Source organism: Citrus sinensis, chromosome 2 (assembly GCF_022201045.2).
Source record: "Citrus sinensis cultivar Valencia sweet orange chromosome 2, DVS_A1.0, whole genome shotgun sequence".
Lineage (NCBI taxonomy): Eukaryota > Viridiplantae > Streptophyta > Magnoliopsida > Sapindales > Rutaceae > Citrus > Citrus sinensis.
The window spans coordinates 17,613,412-17,632,090 of NC_068557.1; the positions used below are offsets into that span (position 1 = coordinate 17,613,412).

Genomic DNA, 18,679 nt, shown 5'->3' on the forward strand with positions numbered 1-18,679 from the left:
AAAGATTTTGATAGTAGAGCTTTTACAAATAGAGCTTTTACTTAAAAAAATTTAGATGTTTGGTTGTCAATAAGAGCTTTTATTAAAAATTTATAAAATTACTTTAATAGGCAAGTTTTTTTAAGTTATGTTATGAAAATAATGTCAAATAAGTAGAGAATATTTTAGATATTTTAATATTTAAAAAAAAACTTTTCAACCTCTACTCTCAAAAGCTCAAAATTTGAGATTTTGTTAGTAGAGGCAAAATATCTTATTTAAACTCTAAAAATTCTATAAAAAAAATAACCAAATAAAAACAAAAATTATGATAAGAGTTTATGGAATTAAATAAGCACTTATGAACATTACATAAGCCATACCAAATAAACACTAAATAAATAAAATAAAAGAGTAAATGAATAGAATATTTCATGTAACAGAGCAATCTCGAGCTGTTTACGAATATATGTGGAAAGTGTCCTAAGTTTAATATATAAAATGGTTCTGAATAAAGAGAATTTGAAAGACTAATTGAAAGATCGAGCAGGCACTAAGATTTCCTCATTTCAATCTCATTCAGGTATATTTGATTAGTAAAGTGAAAGACCCCGAGTCCGAGTCCGAGTCCGAGTCCGAGTGTCCAACTAGAAAATTCATTAAATACGCACCTTCTAACCGACTCAATCCCACCACAAGGGACCCACAAAACCCACCCAACCAAACAAAACTGCCTTTTAAGTCTCATTAAGTCTCTGTTCTGTTTTGGTCAATCGAATTCCTCTGTCCTTTCTGCGCAACAAAATCACAAACGATGTTGCGCCATGCCTCTAACCTCGCCTCCAAAGTCAGGTGCACTTCTCCTTCACAGTTTACCAAATTTTTATTTTGTTTACTTTGTTTTCCTTCCACTTCTCTCATTTTGTTTATGTTAGTTAATTTGATTTTGTAGGTTGCTTGATAACAATTTTCAGCCGGTGATGATTCATTCATTCATTCATTAGTGTTTTTTGTTTCCTTTTTTCAAATAATAATAACTAATTCTGGCTTGGCTTATTCAGTTCAATTGATTAATTTCGTTGAGTTAATTTCGTTGAATTTAATTCTGTGTCAGGTTCATTTAACTCGGAGCAGACAGTATACCGCGGCGGAAGTCACTAAAAGATTTTTTGATTGTGAAACATCTTCTGGATTTTCTTAATTAAGAAATTAGATTTGCTGTGAATGGGAATGGAGTTAATTAATGGATACAGATCATCTGATCAAATTCAATTTACATCTATCTTCTGTCTGCAGGCACCAATTCTAAAGTTAAAAGGGATCTCGTCGAAGCCCTGATTGATGGAGAATTTTATATGCGGGAGGATGCGGAAGTGCCAGACCAAAGACAAGGGGCTAGAATGGCAATTGATGCACTTGTGGGAAATTTATACAGCACAGCACAACCCATCACATCATTCGAACAAATAGCCCTGGTTTTCTTTCTCACTTTAGACTCTTGCTCAATTTAATGATAATCCACAGAAATATATTTCATTTTGACGCCTTTTTTTTCCCATTTTAAATTGAAGTTTGGAACGGCTGCAGCAAATGGTGACAGAGTGATTGGCGAGCTCATAGCCAAGGCTTTTGAGAAAGGTTGGGGAAACAATCTTCATGTTTTAGCTGTAAGTTGCTTCTTGAACTTTTCATCGTCTTTACTTTTTTCTTATCTGCTGTGCCTCTGATTCGGTTGTTATGTTTCAGAACCTTCCATTTTGTTTCCTCTACTGTTTTATGTTTATTTTCTACTGCCTCACTACTATTGCAGGATCGGAAAACACCACCCAGTATTGAACTTCAGTTGTATTGGGGAATGACCCTAGACAGGGGCTATTTGTCACCTTACTTCATCACCAATCATAAGACGAAAGAATGTGTAAGCATTTTGAGATATCAATAAATTAATTGACATTTTATGAGAAATTTGTGATTCTATAAAGGATAGATATATTGACAATGAAGTAATTGAGATTGCTTAGTTCTTACCTTGAAGATATAACTTTGGATCAGCCTTGTTATTAATCAACTAGTGATTTCATTTTTACTAGGTTTTACGAGATCCTTATATCATGATCCTTGAGAAAAAGGTTTCGAACTGCGTCTTCTTTGACTTATTGACAGAGATTGGACCAGTTAGAAGATATAATGGCACAGATGTACTGATCATTGCTGAAGATATTGAAAATGATCTCCTAGCAAGTCTTGTCTTAAATGGAGTGGCTACAGCAACCAAGGTGAACTTATACTTGACAGTGTTTTGCTGTTAAGAGATGGCCTACTTGAAGAATCTTCTATCATTCAATTATTCATTTAATTTTACAAAGTGAAGTTTCATATGTCTTCTCATTTTTTGTGGGTTCTGAATTGCTTGAAGGCTTGTGTCATAAAACCTCCTGGATTTGGAGAAAGTAGGAAGGCTAGCCTTCGGGACATTGCCAAATTCACATATGGGAAGGTTGGTTCATTTGATAAATGCTCCACCTTGCTTTGCATGATTATTATGTGATTTACAAAACAATGTGTTCCTTTCTTTCTCTTTTAGGTCATGACAGGAAAAGATTTTGAATGCGTATCTCTTGGCCATGCTGAGAAGGTGAGAGATATCAGATATCAGTGACTGGTATATAATTTTCTTTGGTGTGAAAAAAAGATTTATTTTACCTAAGTAGAGCACATCATGAGAACGTTCTTCTCATCCTTGTTTCTGGTGGACTTTAATCCTTTCTTCTGGTACAACTTTGGCATAGTAATATATTAATTTTCATTTCCTTGTGTATATTGACAAGAGAGACGAGGTTTTGCTCAAACAATGTCTTAGCCCTCTTTTATCATTGTAGATAACGGTATCAAAGGATCAGACGGTTATCCTTCTTTGTAAGGCTTGCATAGGACACGAAAAGGTCTGTGTTGTGACATTTCACATGATTTTCCAACAAGTTATCAGAATTTTCAATTGTGTTTATAATTTGAAGCGACTCTGCTTTTCAGTTTATACTGTTTGGCTCTTTTGTGCTTCTTTGGGCTGTTTCTATATTTTTGGACAACTTGCTTACCCTTTCGCTAATTTTCTTTTCTTAAATATGTCTGTTGCAGTTGTTACAGTGGAGATTCACAATGGAAAATTTACAAGATTTCCCTGAAGAGAGCTGTACAAAGCACTCTTATCTCGCTGCTGTTATAAAGGTTTGGTTATTTGGAATTGTAAATTAGTTCTTCAAGAGCTTTGAAACTGACTTGTGCTGGGCATAGAATGAAAGTTCTCAGCCTAACATGACCTATTAGCACGATCCATTTGGGCCAAGTCATGACCAGGTCTAAACTCTAAATCCTGGTTGGCCAGCCAAGAAATTTGAATTTTCTTTTATCTGCTATTAAAAAAGTTGAATAAACTCATTTATAGGGAGGATCAATGATCAGGTCATTTTGGATAAAATGATTTAATTAATTGACTAATTCTTTGGATTCATATTACATTCCCATCTTCATATGATTATAATTCAAGTATAGAGTAGACTGATACCGTACAAATACTTTGATACTTTAAAATGGGAAAAAGAGAAGAAAAACAGTACCAAACAGTCAATTAGACATTATAATATATGTGAAGTTTTGGAACTGGATTTTGGTAGAAGTATATATTCCTTGCTAATAGGAACGTGCCAAAGATGAATTCAATTTGCTTGTTTGGTTACAGTAATTGCATTTAGAAGACATGACTGCATCTTATTCTGTTGTTGCATCATGCTATAAATGAAATTTGGCTCGTTGAGATGAAAGATTGTTGAATTAGAGATGTTAGGTAAGGAAGTATTCTGATTTGAAATGAAACGGGTGCTGTTGTTGTAAGGTCTGTGGAAGTAATAAAGCTGAAGTGCGTGAAAAGAAGGATAGAGTTGCTAATGCCATAAATGCTGTCAAGGCTGCAAAGGAAGGAGTTGGTAAACCTCTTATATTTTTGGCTTTTGTTGGTCTATCTTGTTTGATTGATGCATGACATACAAATGTTATATGTATTCTGATGCATTTGCAGTTAGTGTGATGTCACTTTTATATGCCTGCAAGGAGTTGGATAAATTGCAAACTGCTAACCATGGTCAGAAGATTGGTGTTCAAGCTATCCAATATGCTCTTGAGGTTTTCTTTATTCTTCTTTTTAATTATGTATGTGATATTTCTAAAAGCTCTTATTGTCTATCTGTCTAAAGGCAGAGGGCTGCTAAGATTATTCCTCGTTGAAAGGTGAAAAGTGACATATACTTCACAAAATGCATGCGTGGTTTTCGTTATGGGGCATGAGCCTTATCTTTTATGTATCTCAAGAGTGAATCATGGTAGAGAATATTGGTAACAAAATGTCTAGTTTTTCAGAGCCTTCTGATTGGTTGAGCCTGCATCTGCAGATGCTGGTGAGCGCGATTGCTTATAGCGCTGGAGTTGATGGGTCAGTTGTTAGCAAGCTACTCGAGGGATCCAAGCCTAAACCCCTCGGTAAAGGTTTGCGTCTGTTTCCCCCTTTTTCGAATAATGGAAATTTGAAAAGGAAACGAGTGAAATTCGAGGGTTGGGAATTAAGGTGAGGGTACTTTGATCTACATTTGTGTCAGGTGAAAATGCAGATATGCTTATGCCAGAAATTGTTTTTCCATTGAAAACCATAAGAGCAGTCTTGGTGGAGGCTACAAGGTAACTAGTTATTTAAAACCTTTAAGCTTATGCTAATTTTTTATCTAAGCACATATTAATTCTTTCTTCTTGTGTAGTGAGATGTTAGCAAGACTTTGAAATTGAGGCTCTTAAGGTGGCTCAGCTTGTCTTTCCAAGAATATTTGCAAAGAAAGTTCCAGCTGATACAAGCCTCCAGAGTAAAACAAAGGCGTAATGGAGGCTTCTATCAGCTTTCACTGGGTGCTGTTATGGTTACGGTGATTTATAATCCAAATTCTCATGGCACATTATATTTATTTATTATTTGTTTGAAAAGCATACATTAAGCTTTTTCATAAACTATACACGAACAAGAAACGGAATATATTGGTCATCAGGAGTTGCGCCTTAGATAAATAATACATGGATGCTCCAACTTCTTATATGCAGTTTATTTTTTTTCTTTTTCCCCTTATTTTCCCTTTTCTATTAGAAGCAAAAATATTCTCGACATCCCATTTCTAATCTATGTATATAATATCCCTCCAATAAAATGTTGCCAGATTATGATTGCTATTACCATTAGCAAGTGGTGAGTGGTAGATTTGTTGTTTTGTTGCAAAATTAATATGTCAACTTTATTGCAAACTTTGCCCTTGAAATCGGAAGTCTCCAACTTCTTATATGCAGTTTATTTTTTTTCTTTTTCCCCTTATTTTCCCTTTTCTATTAGAAGCAAAAATATTCTCGACATCCCATTTCTAATCTATGTATATAATATCCCTCCAATAAAATGTTGCCAGATTATGATTGCTATTACCATTAGCAAGTGGTGAGTGGTAGATTTGTTGTTTTGTTGCAAAATTAATATGTCAACTTTATTGCAAACTTTGCCCTTGAAATCGGAAGTCTCCAACTTCTTATATGCAGTTTATTTTTTTTCTTTTTCCCCTTATTTTCCCTTTTCTATTAGAAGCAAAAATATTCTCGACATCCCATTTCTAATCTATGTATATAATATCCCTCCAATAAAATGTTGCCAGATTATGATTGCTATTACCATTAGCAAGAGGTGAGTGGTAGATTTGTTGTTTTGTTGCAAAATTAATATGTCAACTTTATTGCAAACTTTGCCCTTGAAATCGGAAGTCTTCTATTTTTTTTTTAATTTTTTGAAAAAATAAGAATGGTATTTAAATAAGAAGGGATATCGACGGAATTGAACTGATGGTGTGCTTGTTTATCAGTCACATTCTTGTTTATTTTTCAGAAAATACAATCCATAATAAGAATCAATTTTATAGGACCACTCAAAATGAGAATGTGGAATAAAAATCTCATTTTCTAAACTGGTCTTTTTTTTTTACCCTTACTGATATTGAAATTCAAAAATTTCTTTTTCACCCCCATATAAATACATAAAAAAAATCAATTACTTCAATAATTTTATTATTTAAAATTAACATTTATAAAAAATTATTATAAAAGAATTTTTTTTTTCTGGAAAACTAGTTTAGCGTAATATTATTAAGAAATATACATACATTTTAGTTTTATTAGTTTAGCTCAATTTTGCTTTTTTTTTTTTTGGAAGTCAGTGTTTTATATTTATTTTAGTGCATGTAATATGTAAAAATAACTTGATTTTACCTATTTTGATAAATTTACGTTATTTTGGATTTAAATATAAAAGGTATTAAAACTCCATTTATATCAGTTTTTTTAATTATTAATAATGTTCTCTTTGAGAAGGATATAAGTCTTCCATCACTTTCATTTTGTGTCACATTATAATTTGTGATACATTTGGCAACTCGCATTACATTGTATTGCAATTGCATTAAAACACTACTCTTATGCTAACTCATGCTTGGTTAAAATTTTTAGTTGCATTGCACTACATTTAAAAGTTGGCTAATATAAGAAAAGGTGTATAAAATAGATTCGCAGGGGAGACGGTGGTAGGGTTTCAGCTGTATTATATTCAAACATTGTTTATATTTTAATTATAATCATATAACTTTTATTATTTAATGAATTATAGGAAATTTTAATTTATTATATATTAATTTATATTTAAATAAAAATTTAATTTAATTAATAATAAAAGATAGTAACACACCTAAATATTTAATAATAAATAATTATACATTATTTTATTTCATTAAATATAATCATTTTAATTATTTACTTTAAATATGTAAAAAGTATTTTAATTTTATTTTATCATTTATTATTCAATAAAAATTAATTTATAACTTAATATCATATTGTTTTATAAATATAATATAATATAATATAATTTATATTATGTAATTATATAGTATTATACTTTTAAATATAATATTAAATTTTTGCTACATTATAATATGATTATACTATATTCCAATAACTAATATATAGAAATAAATTAGATTATAATATAATATTATTAATATTATAACATAGTATTGTAGTGTTTTATTATTTAATCATAGTATATGATTAAATCATGTTTATTATAAAATTAATATATAAAAATAATTATTTAATACTTAATTTCAATAATTAATAATGGAATCCTAAAATATTAATAAATTTAAATAATATTAATTTAATTTTGACATCAAATATAAAAATAATATTATTATCATAATACTGTCTATGTTGCGCCAAACATAATATTGCAATGTAGATATCCTAATGCAATACATCGTAACACAATACAATTAATGCAAAAAGTGTGCCAAACAAATCCATAAAGCACAAAGATTAAAGAAAGAGAAAGGACAATAAAAACAGGCAAAAAAATTAAAACAGGTCGTATTCTTTAGTCAAGACTCAAGGGTGGAAATTGATACTATTTGCAATTATTAGGTGGAAAATTGATTTTCTTTTTCCCAATGGATATAACGTTGATGGATGATACAGATTTTATACAGTTGGTGCAAAATTGAATTAATTTAAATTTTTGTAGCATTTTCTATAATGGAGTAATATTCAAATCAACAGCTGATAATATCTTTAAATTTCAATAACTTTAATTAGCATCATCAACAATCTGTTGAAATGTTATCAATATAATTCCTCGGGAGGAAAATTGTCAGCTAGTCTCATTAGTCAGCACGATTTCTTGAGTCATTATCACTCAGACTCACTCTTAAATTTGAATATGTAAGTAGATTTCTAATTAATTAAATTGAATAGTTGTGTTTTGTACCTGTGATCACTTGAATTCCACTAATAATTATTAAAAGTTGAAGAGCATCGAATTTATTTATTTTTTTAAACTTGTCGAGGATTGAAAAACATTGTTGGATCATTAATAGGAAAATCATTCGAAAAAACGTAGAATGAGGATGCAAGACAACAAGAATATTAATAAGTATGTTAAAGCCGGCTAAATTAAGAAAATTTTAAGTAGTTTATGTAAATCATATTTCCATATATTTCTAATATTTTATTGCATAAAAATTTCAATAGTTTAAGTAAAGATTTTTTCAGAACCGTAAAGAGCGTACAAAATAAAACTTAATGATAAATTATTTGAATCCTCATAACTCACTTGACCCACTTTTTAGGTTAAAAAAAAGAAAATTATTAAATTGCCTCTAACATAAAATACTATTATAGAATTAATACGTAAACTACATGCTCTCATCTTTGGATCGACAATCTCTAAATTTGTTTAATTTTTACGTACACAAACACACATAGTAGTTTTCTGGTCCAGAATTTTAAATTGCGGGAAAATCCAGAAAAACTTCAAAATCGCATAATTTTAAAGTATTATGAAATTAACACTTTAAAGCCGCAGGGTTTTAAAACTTTCTCGGACTTTCCTGTATTTTAAAATTCTAAATTGGAACATTTACATATATATATGTGTGTGTGTGTGAGAGAGAGAGAGAGAGAGAATCTTGGATTTGTTAAAGTTTGGAAAAGCTATTAAGTCACAACGCAATGGTATTATACTATTAAACTTCACAATTTAATGACTTTTCTACACCTTAATAAAGTTGCTTGAAAACCTCTAGTGGATGCCTGTAATAACTCAATTAATATGTCATCTTGGGCACAAAAGAAGTAAAATTCTTGCCCAATTAGGTATTGGAGAACTTGAAAGATTAAACATACCCACTTTTATTAATGAAAGCTCTAAAACACTCAACTTTCACAAACACTTACAAGCTTGCTTCTTTTTCTTCTTTAAATTTGATCTCTTATTTTTGTGACACTGACAATACAAATAACAAGGATATTTATAATCCCCAAAACTCAATACAAATCACACATATAAACTAAATAAATTTGATCGCCACCATTCATTTATTCTTAACCACCACACTAATCTCAACCTAACTCACTCCACTTCACCTACAACACCTAACATATTTTACTAATAATTTAGACAACATATTTTACTAACAATTCACACACCTAACATATACTAAGACAAATTTGTATTCATAACTCTACCTCTGAGACTTATTTTACAATGCCTAGTAGAGTTCTCAACCTAATGAAGTCTTTTTACTTTAGCGGCTTGGTAAGATATCAGTAATGTAATCATGTGATATGACATACTTTTCTTGTACTTTCTTTCTTTCAATGTATTCACCTATGAGATGATAGCGAGTGTCGATATGCATACTTCGATCATGAAAAATTGGATTCTTGGATAGTGCAATTGTTGACTTTTTATTGATACAAATTTTGATTGGCTTTCTTTGCGGCAAACTCAACTCCTTCAACAAATTTTTTAGCCAAATTGCATGACAAACAGATGATGTGGTAGCTACATACTCATTTTGATAGGTGGAAAGTATGACAATTGGCTGCTCATTTGACATCCATGTGAAAGCAGTGTCTGCCATAAAAAACACGAATCCTGTAATGTTCTTTTGATCATTTGTATCTCTACCCCAATCACTATCGTTATATATAACAAGCTCGTAGTCATTGAAGAATGAGTATAAGAAGCCAAAATCAATTGTACCTTTAATATAGCAAAGGATTCTTTTTTCAACTTTAGAATGGGTGGTCTTTAAATTCTCCATGTATCGATTCACAAGTCCAACAATATAAAGAATGTAAGGTCTCGTGCATATCAAATAGAGTAAGCTTACAACCAAACTTTTAAAGAATATTGGATTTACACTTTTGACTTCATCGTGTTTAGATAGCTTGACACTATATTCCATTGGTGTATTTATGGGCTTGCAATTATGCATCTTGAACTTGTTGAGTATTTCCCATGTATAGTTTTCTTGGTAAATGAATATGTCTTTTTCCTTTAGTTTAACTTTAATGCTAAGCTAGTATGTCATCAATCTAATGTCAGTCATTTCGAATTCTTTGGTCATCACTCTTTTGAACTCTTTAAATAAACTTCGATTGCTTCCACTGAAAATGAAATCATTCATGTACAAGCATAAAATCAAAATATCTCTATTTTTAACTTTCACGTAGAGAGCCTATTATTATGGACATTTGGTGAAGCAATTCTCCTAAAAATACTTATTTATTCTGCTATTCCATGCCCTTGGTGCTTGCTTTAAACCATAAAGGGTTTTCTTAAATCTTAGAACTTTATCTTCTTGTCTTTTCACAATATAGCCCAATGGTTATTCAATTTAGACTTCATCTTCAAGAAATCCATTTAAGAAAGCTAACTTTACATCCATTTAAAAAATCTTTCATTTCTTTTGGACTACCAAAGAAATGAATAGTTTAATAATCTCCAATTGGGTTACAATAGCAAATAACTCATTAAAGTTGATTCTAGCTTTTTTTACTATAACCTTTTACAACTAGGCTTGCTTTATGCCGTTTGATCTCTCTTTTGACATTTCTCTTCGTCTTGTACACCCAATTGACACCCGATCGCCTTGTGACCTTTGGAAAAAGTAACAAGTTCCGAAGTGTGATTCTTCATGAGAGCTTTGACTTCTTCATTCATTGTTTTTCTCTATTTATTAACTTATACAACTTGTTGGAAGTTTATTGGCTCACAATTGGTAAAAAGGCAAAAGAAAATAAGATTATCAAGTTTTTCAGTTATCTTATAGAATTCTTGTAAACTTCTTGTGCATGTCACATCTCTTTCCTCTAAAAATGACGTCACATAATGACACTAGTGGAGGTCAAGAAAATATGCGGTATCTTGATACAGGTCTTAGCAATCACATGAGCAGAAAAAGAAGTATGTTCGTAAAACTAAATGAATCTGTAAATGGGAACATCGCTTTTGAGGATGATTCAAAAGTATCGGTAAAGGAAAAAGGTAACATCCTTTTCAGAACAAAAGATGATAGTTGTCAAATTAATTTTGAAAATTTTATTATGTGCCCAATATAAAAGGCAACATCTTCAGTTCGAATCAGCTTTTGAAGAAAGGCTATGACATTTACTTAAAAGATTATAGTCTTAAGATGATAACGAAAATCTAATTACAAAGGTGAAAATGTCTAAGAAAAAATGTTTCCTTTAAATATTCAAAATGGTATTGCAAAATGTCTCAAGGCTTGTTAAAGATCTAATCTGGATTTGGCATCTTTGAGATGGACATTTCAACTTTAATGGATTAGTGCTACTATTAAAGAAGAATATTATGAAAGGCCTACTTTCAATCAAAAATCCCAATCTAGTTTGTGAAGGATGTTTACTTGACAAGCAATTTAGAAAGAGCTTTCCAAAAAAATCAAGCTCAAAAGCTCAGAAGCCACTCAAGTTTATTTATACTGATGTGTATGGTCTAACCAAGCCAAGCTCACTTGGTAAAAGTAACTACTTTCTTTTCTTTATTGATGATTTTTCAAGAAAAACTTGGGTGTATTTTTTGAGGTAGAAGTCAAAAGTTTTTCAAGTAAGAGATTACCCAATGCGTTTTTGGCAAAAGTTGTTGTATGTACAGTCTATCTATCCAACAAATCTTCAACAAGAAGTTTATAAGGCAAATACCACAAGAAGTGTGGAGTGGTAAAAAGTCATGCATCTATCATCTAAGAGTTTTTCGAAGTATAGCTCATGTATATGTACAAGAAGAGAGAAAAACTAAGCTGGATGATAAAAGTGAGATGTCCATCTTCATTGGCTATAACAACAATTATAAAGGATACAAACTGTACAATCCAAACAACAGAAACATCGCGATTAGTTGAGATGTATTTTCTTATAAAGAAAAAGAATGAGATTTTGGTAGTAAAAATGTACAATCTTATTATTCTCCTCTTGATCATAGTTCACTTTTTCATCAACTCTAGTACTTTGAACTCTATATTTTGAAGCATAATGCCCAAACTTTTGACAATTATAGCACTGTACTTGGGATTTGTCATAGCTTAATCTTGGGTTGCCTCTTCCTCATCCATTGGTCGAGCTTTCTCCACTTTTATAGCTTGAGTTGTTGGTGCTGAAATTCCAACCTCGTTTACGACTGTAGCCTTGGCCTCGTATGTCTTTTCTCATTGTCCGAGCTTTCTTTTCTTTTCTTTGGATTAATTTCTTTTCCATCTTAAAGAGTTGTTCTCCAATCCTTTATTTCTTTTTGAGTTTTTCTTCATAGACTTGCAACGTTTCATGAAGTTGCTCGATTGTCATAACGTCTAAATTTTTTGTTTCTTCAATTGCCACAACAATAGAGTCAAACTTCAAATCCACCTAATGAAGTATCTTTTCAATGATCCTTACTCCTTTTAGCTCTTCACCATTTCTTTTTAATTCATCAGCAATAGTTACAACAAGAGTAAAATAATTCGAAATACATTCGAATACCTTCATATGCAAGGATTCATATCATTCTCTTAATATTTGGAGACAAATATTCTAAACTTGTTTTGCCCCTTTTTAAGAGGTTTCTAACTTCTCCTGTGCTTCATTTGAGGAGATTGAATTGGCAATGTTCTCAAAAACATTTTCATTTAGTGATCCAAAGATGAGATATTTTGCTTTATTTTCTTTCTTTTTTAAGTCTTTCAGATTCTCCTTTTGCACCTCTGTTAAAGTAGCTTTATTTTCTGGTAGAATAAAACCTTTGTTTAAAACGTCTCATACATCATGTGTACCAATAGAGCCTTTATTTTGATACTATAGTTGTCGAGTTTACTTCCCTTAAATTGTGGAACTTGAAAGGACAGTATGCTAATATTACTATAACTCACAAATTGAGTGAGAATTTGAAGATTTTGAGCATACAAATGAATCCAAAATGTCCAAAACCTTAGGACAGATTCATATGAAAATGTGATTTTCGGTTAATAGTCAAAGTCAACGATCAACCACTGACTAGTCAACAGCTTGGTGTGGCCAACGGCTTACGACTCAACAGCTTAGTCAATCGACTTGTGGCTTAATTACTTGGCTCCGCTCTGACTCGGCTTAACTCAGTCTGACATGACTTGACTCAGCTCAACTCAGACAACTTTTTCAAATCAACTCAATTTCTGGACAGAAAACTTCCTACAGTGATTATGGGTGTGTTAGAATTCCGATCATGTTGATTTTTGCGGCTTCATGTTCACCTCATTGAGATCTTCTATTTGATATGCTGCACGACTATATGTAGCACTGATTACTAGTTCTGATACCACTTTGTTGGAGAACTTGAAACATTAAAAACACACCCTTTTATTAATGAAAGCTCTAAGATACTCAATTATAAATTATTCACAATACAAAGACTCAACTTTCGCAGACACTTAGGAGCTTTGCTTCTTCTTCTTCTTCTTCTTTAGACTTGATCACTTACTTTTGAGATACTAAATATATTTTTCTTTTTCATTTTAACATTGATGTGTATATTATATAATAACTACATTTTGACTAGATTTTAAAGTTTGTTCTCTATGTCAAGTGCGCATACCTTTTAAATCTCTCATGAATCTACCTAGAGATAAAACCTATTAATGAGTGATAAAGTAGAGTTAAAAATTTTTATTCCAATTTCCTTCCTAAAGGATGTGTCATGTCATGTATCATTCATTGAGTAGTTGATAATTATCTATAAGATTCAAGTGAATTAATTATATTGTCTCACCATCCAAATGATAAATACCACATCATTTGTGATAAAAATTTGGGATCTATACCAGTAATGTTTAAAAGGTAAGGAGTAGGTAAAATATAAATTCATTTTCAACAATTTATAAAATATAAATTCATTTTCAACAATTTATAAAATATAAATTCATTTTTCTAATATTTAAACCGAATGTTCAACCAACTTGCCAAATAAAACTGCCTAATAACCTTTTGGCGATGCCTTGGGCATTAATAACTCAACGAATATGCCACTTTTGTGCTTTATGGAGGGAAAAAAAACTTGGTAATTGTTTTCTTTCTTTTTCACATTCACGGAAATGATTCTGTCATGAATGAGTGCAAGCTCATTTTGTGAAGAGTGAGGCTACTTACATAATATGGGCATACCTAACAAAATTCCAAGAGGGGCTTTAGCTTCTTCTGTTAAATGTGTCTCAAACTCCTTTTGAAAGAGTTAAATAAAAAGAATTTGAGCACAATTTCTATATGAAAAAATACTTATAGTTTTGTGGTAAGATTGCTATTTAGAGGTTTTGAAGAGTTGATTCAAATCCCAATAACCATTTACTACAAAAGGAATATTTTTACAAATGTGGCCACAAGAGCTCTAACATTTAAAATAAATAATTTATTGCTATGATTTTTCAAAATTTAAAAGAAAATAATAGAAATTAAGTTTTTGAGACTTTCAATGTGTTAAGTGAACAGTAAAAAAATTAATTATCCCAAATTAAATTAATTTTTTTTTCTCTGAGCCACCAATAATTTAAGTGTTTGAGTTTGCCACTGCTTGTGTTCTTAAAATTATTTTAAACTTTCTTAAAATTATTTTAAACACTTTAATTTTAATAAATAAATTTATTACAAAAATATTCATCATGATAATAACTATTAAAAGCAATTTATTATCAGTTAATATTATATAATTTCATAAAATCTATTTCATTGAATTCGAACTATATAAGAAAGAGAAAAGTCATGCCACGGACAAATATTGCACGATTGAATTTAGTTGTTTAATCGATTATTGATTACAACTATAATATTATTATTACTTTATTTTTCCATGATATTATATATGTTTTATAGCGGTTTAATGACAACAATGGATGAAAAAATTAATTCCACTTAATAAGTTGAAGGATTTGGTTTTTGGTAATGAACAATTTAAGGGTTGGAAAGATGGGATTTGGTTTTTGGTAATGAACAATTTAAGGGTTGGAAAGATGGGATTTGGTTTTTGGTTAAAGATGGCCAATGGGCCGGGCGACATAGGCATCGCATGTGTTTGTACAACATGGCACGACACGAGCATATTTAGGCAGGGCACACAGCACGGCACGCACATGGGTCGTGTCGGGCCTAGAGTTTTAGGCATGCGGGCCTTATAAGTACGATTAGAGATGGGCTAAAACGCGGCATGTGAAAAGGCACGTAATAAGCACGTTTTATTAGTGGGCTAACACACAGCTCGTGGGCCAAAGTATATCAAAGTAAAAATTTTTAATAAAAAAATAAATATAAAATATTATGATTTTACAAATATCTGGAAATTAAATTTTTTAATATATTTTTTTAGTATAGGCTTTTAAAAATTAATTTAAGTCATAGTTTAAACAAATATTCTAATTTGTTTTATGTTTATAATGTATTAAATGAATAAATTAAGGGAAAATATCCACTGTCCACCCGTTTTTTTCAACATTTTCAAAAATACACAATTTCTTTTTTTTTTTTTACTGGAATCCATCTAAAGTTACATTTTTTTTCACTTTTCCACTTCCGTTTGGAATCCATTAAGAAAACTAACGGAAACTTTAAAAAATGACCATTTTACCCCCCAAAACGAATACCAAAAATAATCAAATTAAATCTAAATATTTTCCCTATCAGTTAATAAATAAATTAATTCCACAACCATCAAATGTAGGTTTTTTTTTAAATATGTCTGTAATTAGAATGCTAAATTATAATAATAGTATTAAAAATAGCCCAATTTCGCAAACTATCAATTGAATAATAAATAGAGTTTTATTATTTATTGAGTTATAATCTCTAGTGGTTAAGATTTTTTTATACTTCATTAACGTACCAATAATGATATTTATCATTAAATCTGATTATTTTTGGCATTTTTTAAGGTGAAATTGTAATTTTCGTTTTGGGGGTAAAATGGTCATTTTTTTAAGTTTCTGTTAGTTTTCTTAACGGATTCCAAACGGAAGTGGAAAAGTGAAAAAAAATGTAACTTTAGGTGGATTCCAGCAAAAAAAAAAAAAGGAATTGTGTATTTTTGAAAAAGTTGGAAAAAACGGGTGGACGGTGGATATTTTCTCATGAATTAATATCATGATTTTAATAAATAAAATTATAAATATCATGATTTTATAAATAAAATTATAAATATCATGATTTTATAAATAAAATTATAAATATCATGATTTTATAAATGATAAATAAAAAATTTTACGACATTAATATTTCATTTATGAAATCATAACTTAGTTAATAGTTAATGGAGATATGTTTCATTTGTGAATGAAATATTTTTCATATTTATACATATAAAAAAATTATGAACGAAATATTTTTATGATAAATGAAAAATTATATTTTCATTCAAAGGAGTTCAAGTGCAATTATAATATTAGTAATTCAAATAAAATTAGGTGTAATTGTTATTCTAGGATTGTAATTTTATTTTTCATTAATCATTACTATGATCTATAAAATTATTATTATTATTATTATTATTATTATTAGGCTGATGGGATTAAAAAAACACTCCAGGCACGTGGGCTTTTTTGGGGACGCTGGACATGTGGGCTTAAAGGGAAAAAAATGATGTGGGCCATGCTTGGCCCATATTAAAAAAAGTGGGCACGACCCACAGACCCTAGTGGGCCGATGCTTGACGGGTTGTGGCGTGCGTTGGCCATCATTAGTTTTGGTATTGAACAGCTTAAGGGTTGGAAAGATGGAAGAAGAACAAGAAGATCAAAAAAAAAGTTGCAGAAGATCATGAATTAGTTTCAAGGGTATATTGGGCATTAAGATGGATTTATAAAGTATAATATAAAATTTGAAATTTTAACAAGGGTTTAATAAGTAAAGAGATTTGAATTTAATTTGGTGGATTCAAATGTACTCAAGTAAACTTAATTATTTGACATTAGTATATTAGTGCATGGGATAATAAAATTATCATGGTAATTTTTAGAGTATAAATAGTGCTATCCTTTTTTTAAACAGTAACTCTTGAAATTGTCTGTTTAGTCTATGGGAACATGCTTGTTTGTGAATGCCAATTGACTTTATAAAGGGATAAACGGAGCATCATTAATCTATCCAAAAGAAGCGCATAAGATTTTTTATAACATTATATATACGTGCTAATAAATGGATGAGCACTTTGTTGACAAATGGATGAACGCATTGTTAACGAGATGATAAGTTGTAAATGTAGGACTTGAAAAAAAAATCTTAAAGAAGTGTTGTGGTTATAATAGTCATGAGTTTCTAAGACTTGAAAGGTTATAGTCCGCGCACATCTCCACTAGCTTCTCTTGGCCACCAAACTAACTATTTGGTGCACATGAATTTACCAATTGATAAACTGTAAAATCAGTACCGGCTATGACTGACATGATCCGTCATAATTATTTCTCGTCTCCGAAGAATTATTAGTAACTGTAAAAGGAAGTCTTCAATGTGAAGAATTATTTGTGAATATTTGTTCTTGAGTTTGGTCCATTGTTGTGTGAGATGAAATTAAAAAAAAAGGAAAATAAGAAAAAAGAAGAACGATGAGGAAGAAGACAGAGTTGAAAAAAAAAAGATTTTTCTATGATACTGTAAGGATTTTTACAGCATTGATAGTAGGATTAATGTGGACCATCAGATGTAAGAGTTTTAATCTGAATCATTAATTTAATATAATAAATAATTAGATAATTAATTAAAATATAACAGGTGATCTACAGGTTGCGAGTAAACATTAATTTGTTAATTTTAAATTAATATTAATTTAGAAAAAAGTCACTCACACCTCTAAGGTTTGCTTAAATAATCATATAGATCCCTTTAATTTCATAAATGGTCACACAGACTTTCTTAGTTTTATAAATGACTATTATACCTTTTGATTAAAATAATCTTTTTTTAATGATGGATTAAAATAATCTAAATAAATATAAATATAGTAATAAGATAAAAATAATAAATAAATATCATATGATACAAATAAAATGTTATAATAAGTATAGTTGATAAAATAACGTGTACAATGAAAATTTTGCTAATATTAAGTTATTATCAGTCTATCTTGACAGATTAACTAAAATGTATTAATTCAAAAATTTCTTTTAAGATTGATATTAACGTAGACATAATTAAATAAGATATTGTAAAAAATAATATAAATTTTATAAATCATTGTGAAATTATTGTGAATGTTAGGTATAATTATTTAATTTTAGTAGTATGTCAAAAAGATTTAAATATTAGTAAAAATAATATGAAAAACTAATAATAAAAGAATATGAAAAATAAATAATGTTAAAATAATTTTGTTAATATTGAAAATATTTTATACTTATTTAATATATTATATTTTTTAATTTAAGGAGTTATGTATGACCATTTAAGTAAAATTCAGAGGTGTGGGTAGTCTTTTCCCTATTAATTTTGTAGCCTATTTAAAGTACTATATCATTCTATATCATACATCGCACTTAAGATGTTGATTTTACTGAAGTGTTATGTTATTAAAAATTAAACTTTGCATTTATAATGTACTACAACTTTAATGTAAAATGTAATAAAAAATATAAAGACATTTTTGAGTAGTCAATTTTAGCTTTCTTTTACAAAATAGTATTATAAAAGACAATTGGTAAAATGTAATAAAAATGGCACGAGAAAAGGTTAGTAGAGGTGATTTTCCTTGTAGTTATTAAAACATATGAAGTAATGGACACACACACATATTCAG

At 29.8% G+C, this 18,679-nt stretch overlaps 1 protein-coding gene across 6 annotated transcripts; it reads left to right on the plus strand.

The window, feature by feature from the left end:
• Positions 1–692: 692 nt before the first annotated feature.
• On the plus strand, positions 693–5,110 carry LOC127899756 (chaperonin CPN60-2, mitochondrial-like). Of its 6 annotated transcripts, none has more exons than XM_052433759.1 (16): positions 694–831; positions 932–956; positions 1,094–1,154; positions 1,276–1,454; positions 1,551–1,646; positions 1,790–1,897; positions 2,070–2,255; positions 2,396–2,476; positions 2,564–2,614; positions 2,859–2,921; positions 3,115–3,204; positions 3,869–3,959; positions 4,052–4,155; positions 4,422–4,509; positions 4,626–4,704; positions 4,782–5,110. In XM_052433759.1, exons 1-16 carry the CDS (start codon positions 794–796, stop codon positions 4,801–4,803), a joined length of 1,362 nt encoding a protein of 453 aa, XP_052289719.1. In that variant the 5' UTR covers positions 694–793; the 3' UTR covers positions 4,804–5,110. The 6 variants fall into 6 exon arrangements, 4 of the variants coding, with proteins under 4 accessions (XP_052289730.1, XP_052289719.1, XP_052289716.1 ...); XM_052433756.1 differs by having other exon boundaries at positions 695–831; positions 4,422–4,515; XR_008051788.1 differs by lacking the exons at positions 4,052–4,155; positions 4,782–5,110 and having other exon boundaries at positions 693–831; positions 4,422–4,515; positions 4,626–4,690.
• Positions 5,111–18,679: the final 13,569 nt, after the last annotated feature.

Bases quoted from the DNA above. Each gene is read 5' to 3' on its own strand.
- LOC127899756 (XM_052433756.1), top strand. From the start codon at position 794: ATGTTGCGCCATGCCTCTAACCTCGCCTCCAAAGTCAG. The intron at 2,256-2,395 runs GTGAACTTATAC...AATTGCTTGAAG, and splicing joins GAGTGGCTACAGCAACCAAG to GCTTGTGTCATAAAACCTCC. The intron at 2,922-3,114 runs GTCTGTGTTGTG...TGTCTGTTGCAG, and splicing joins CTTGCATAGGACACGAAAAG to TTGTTACAGTGGAGATTCAC.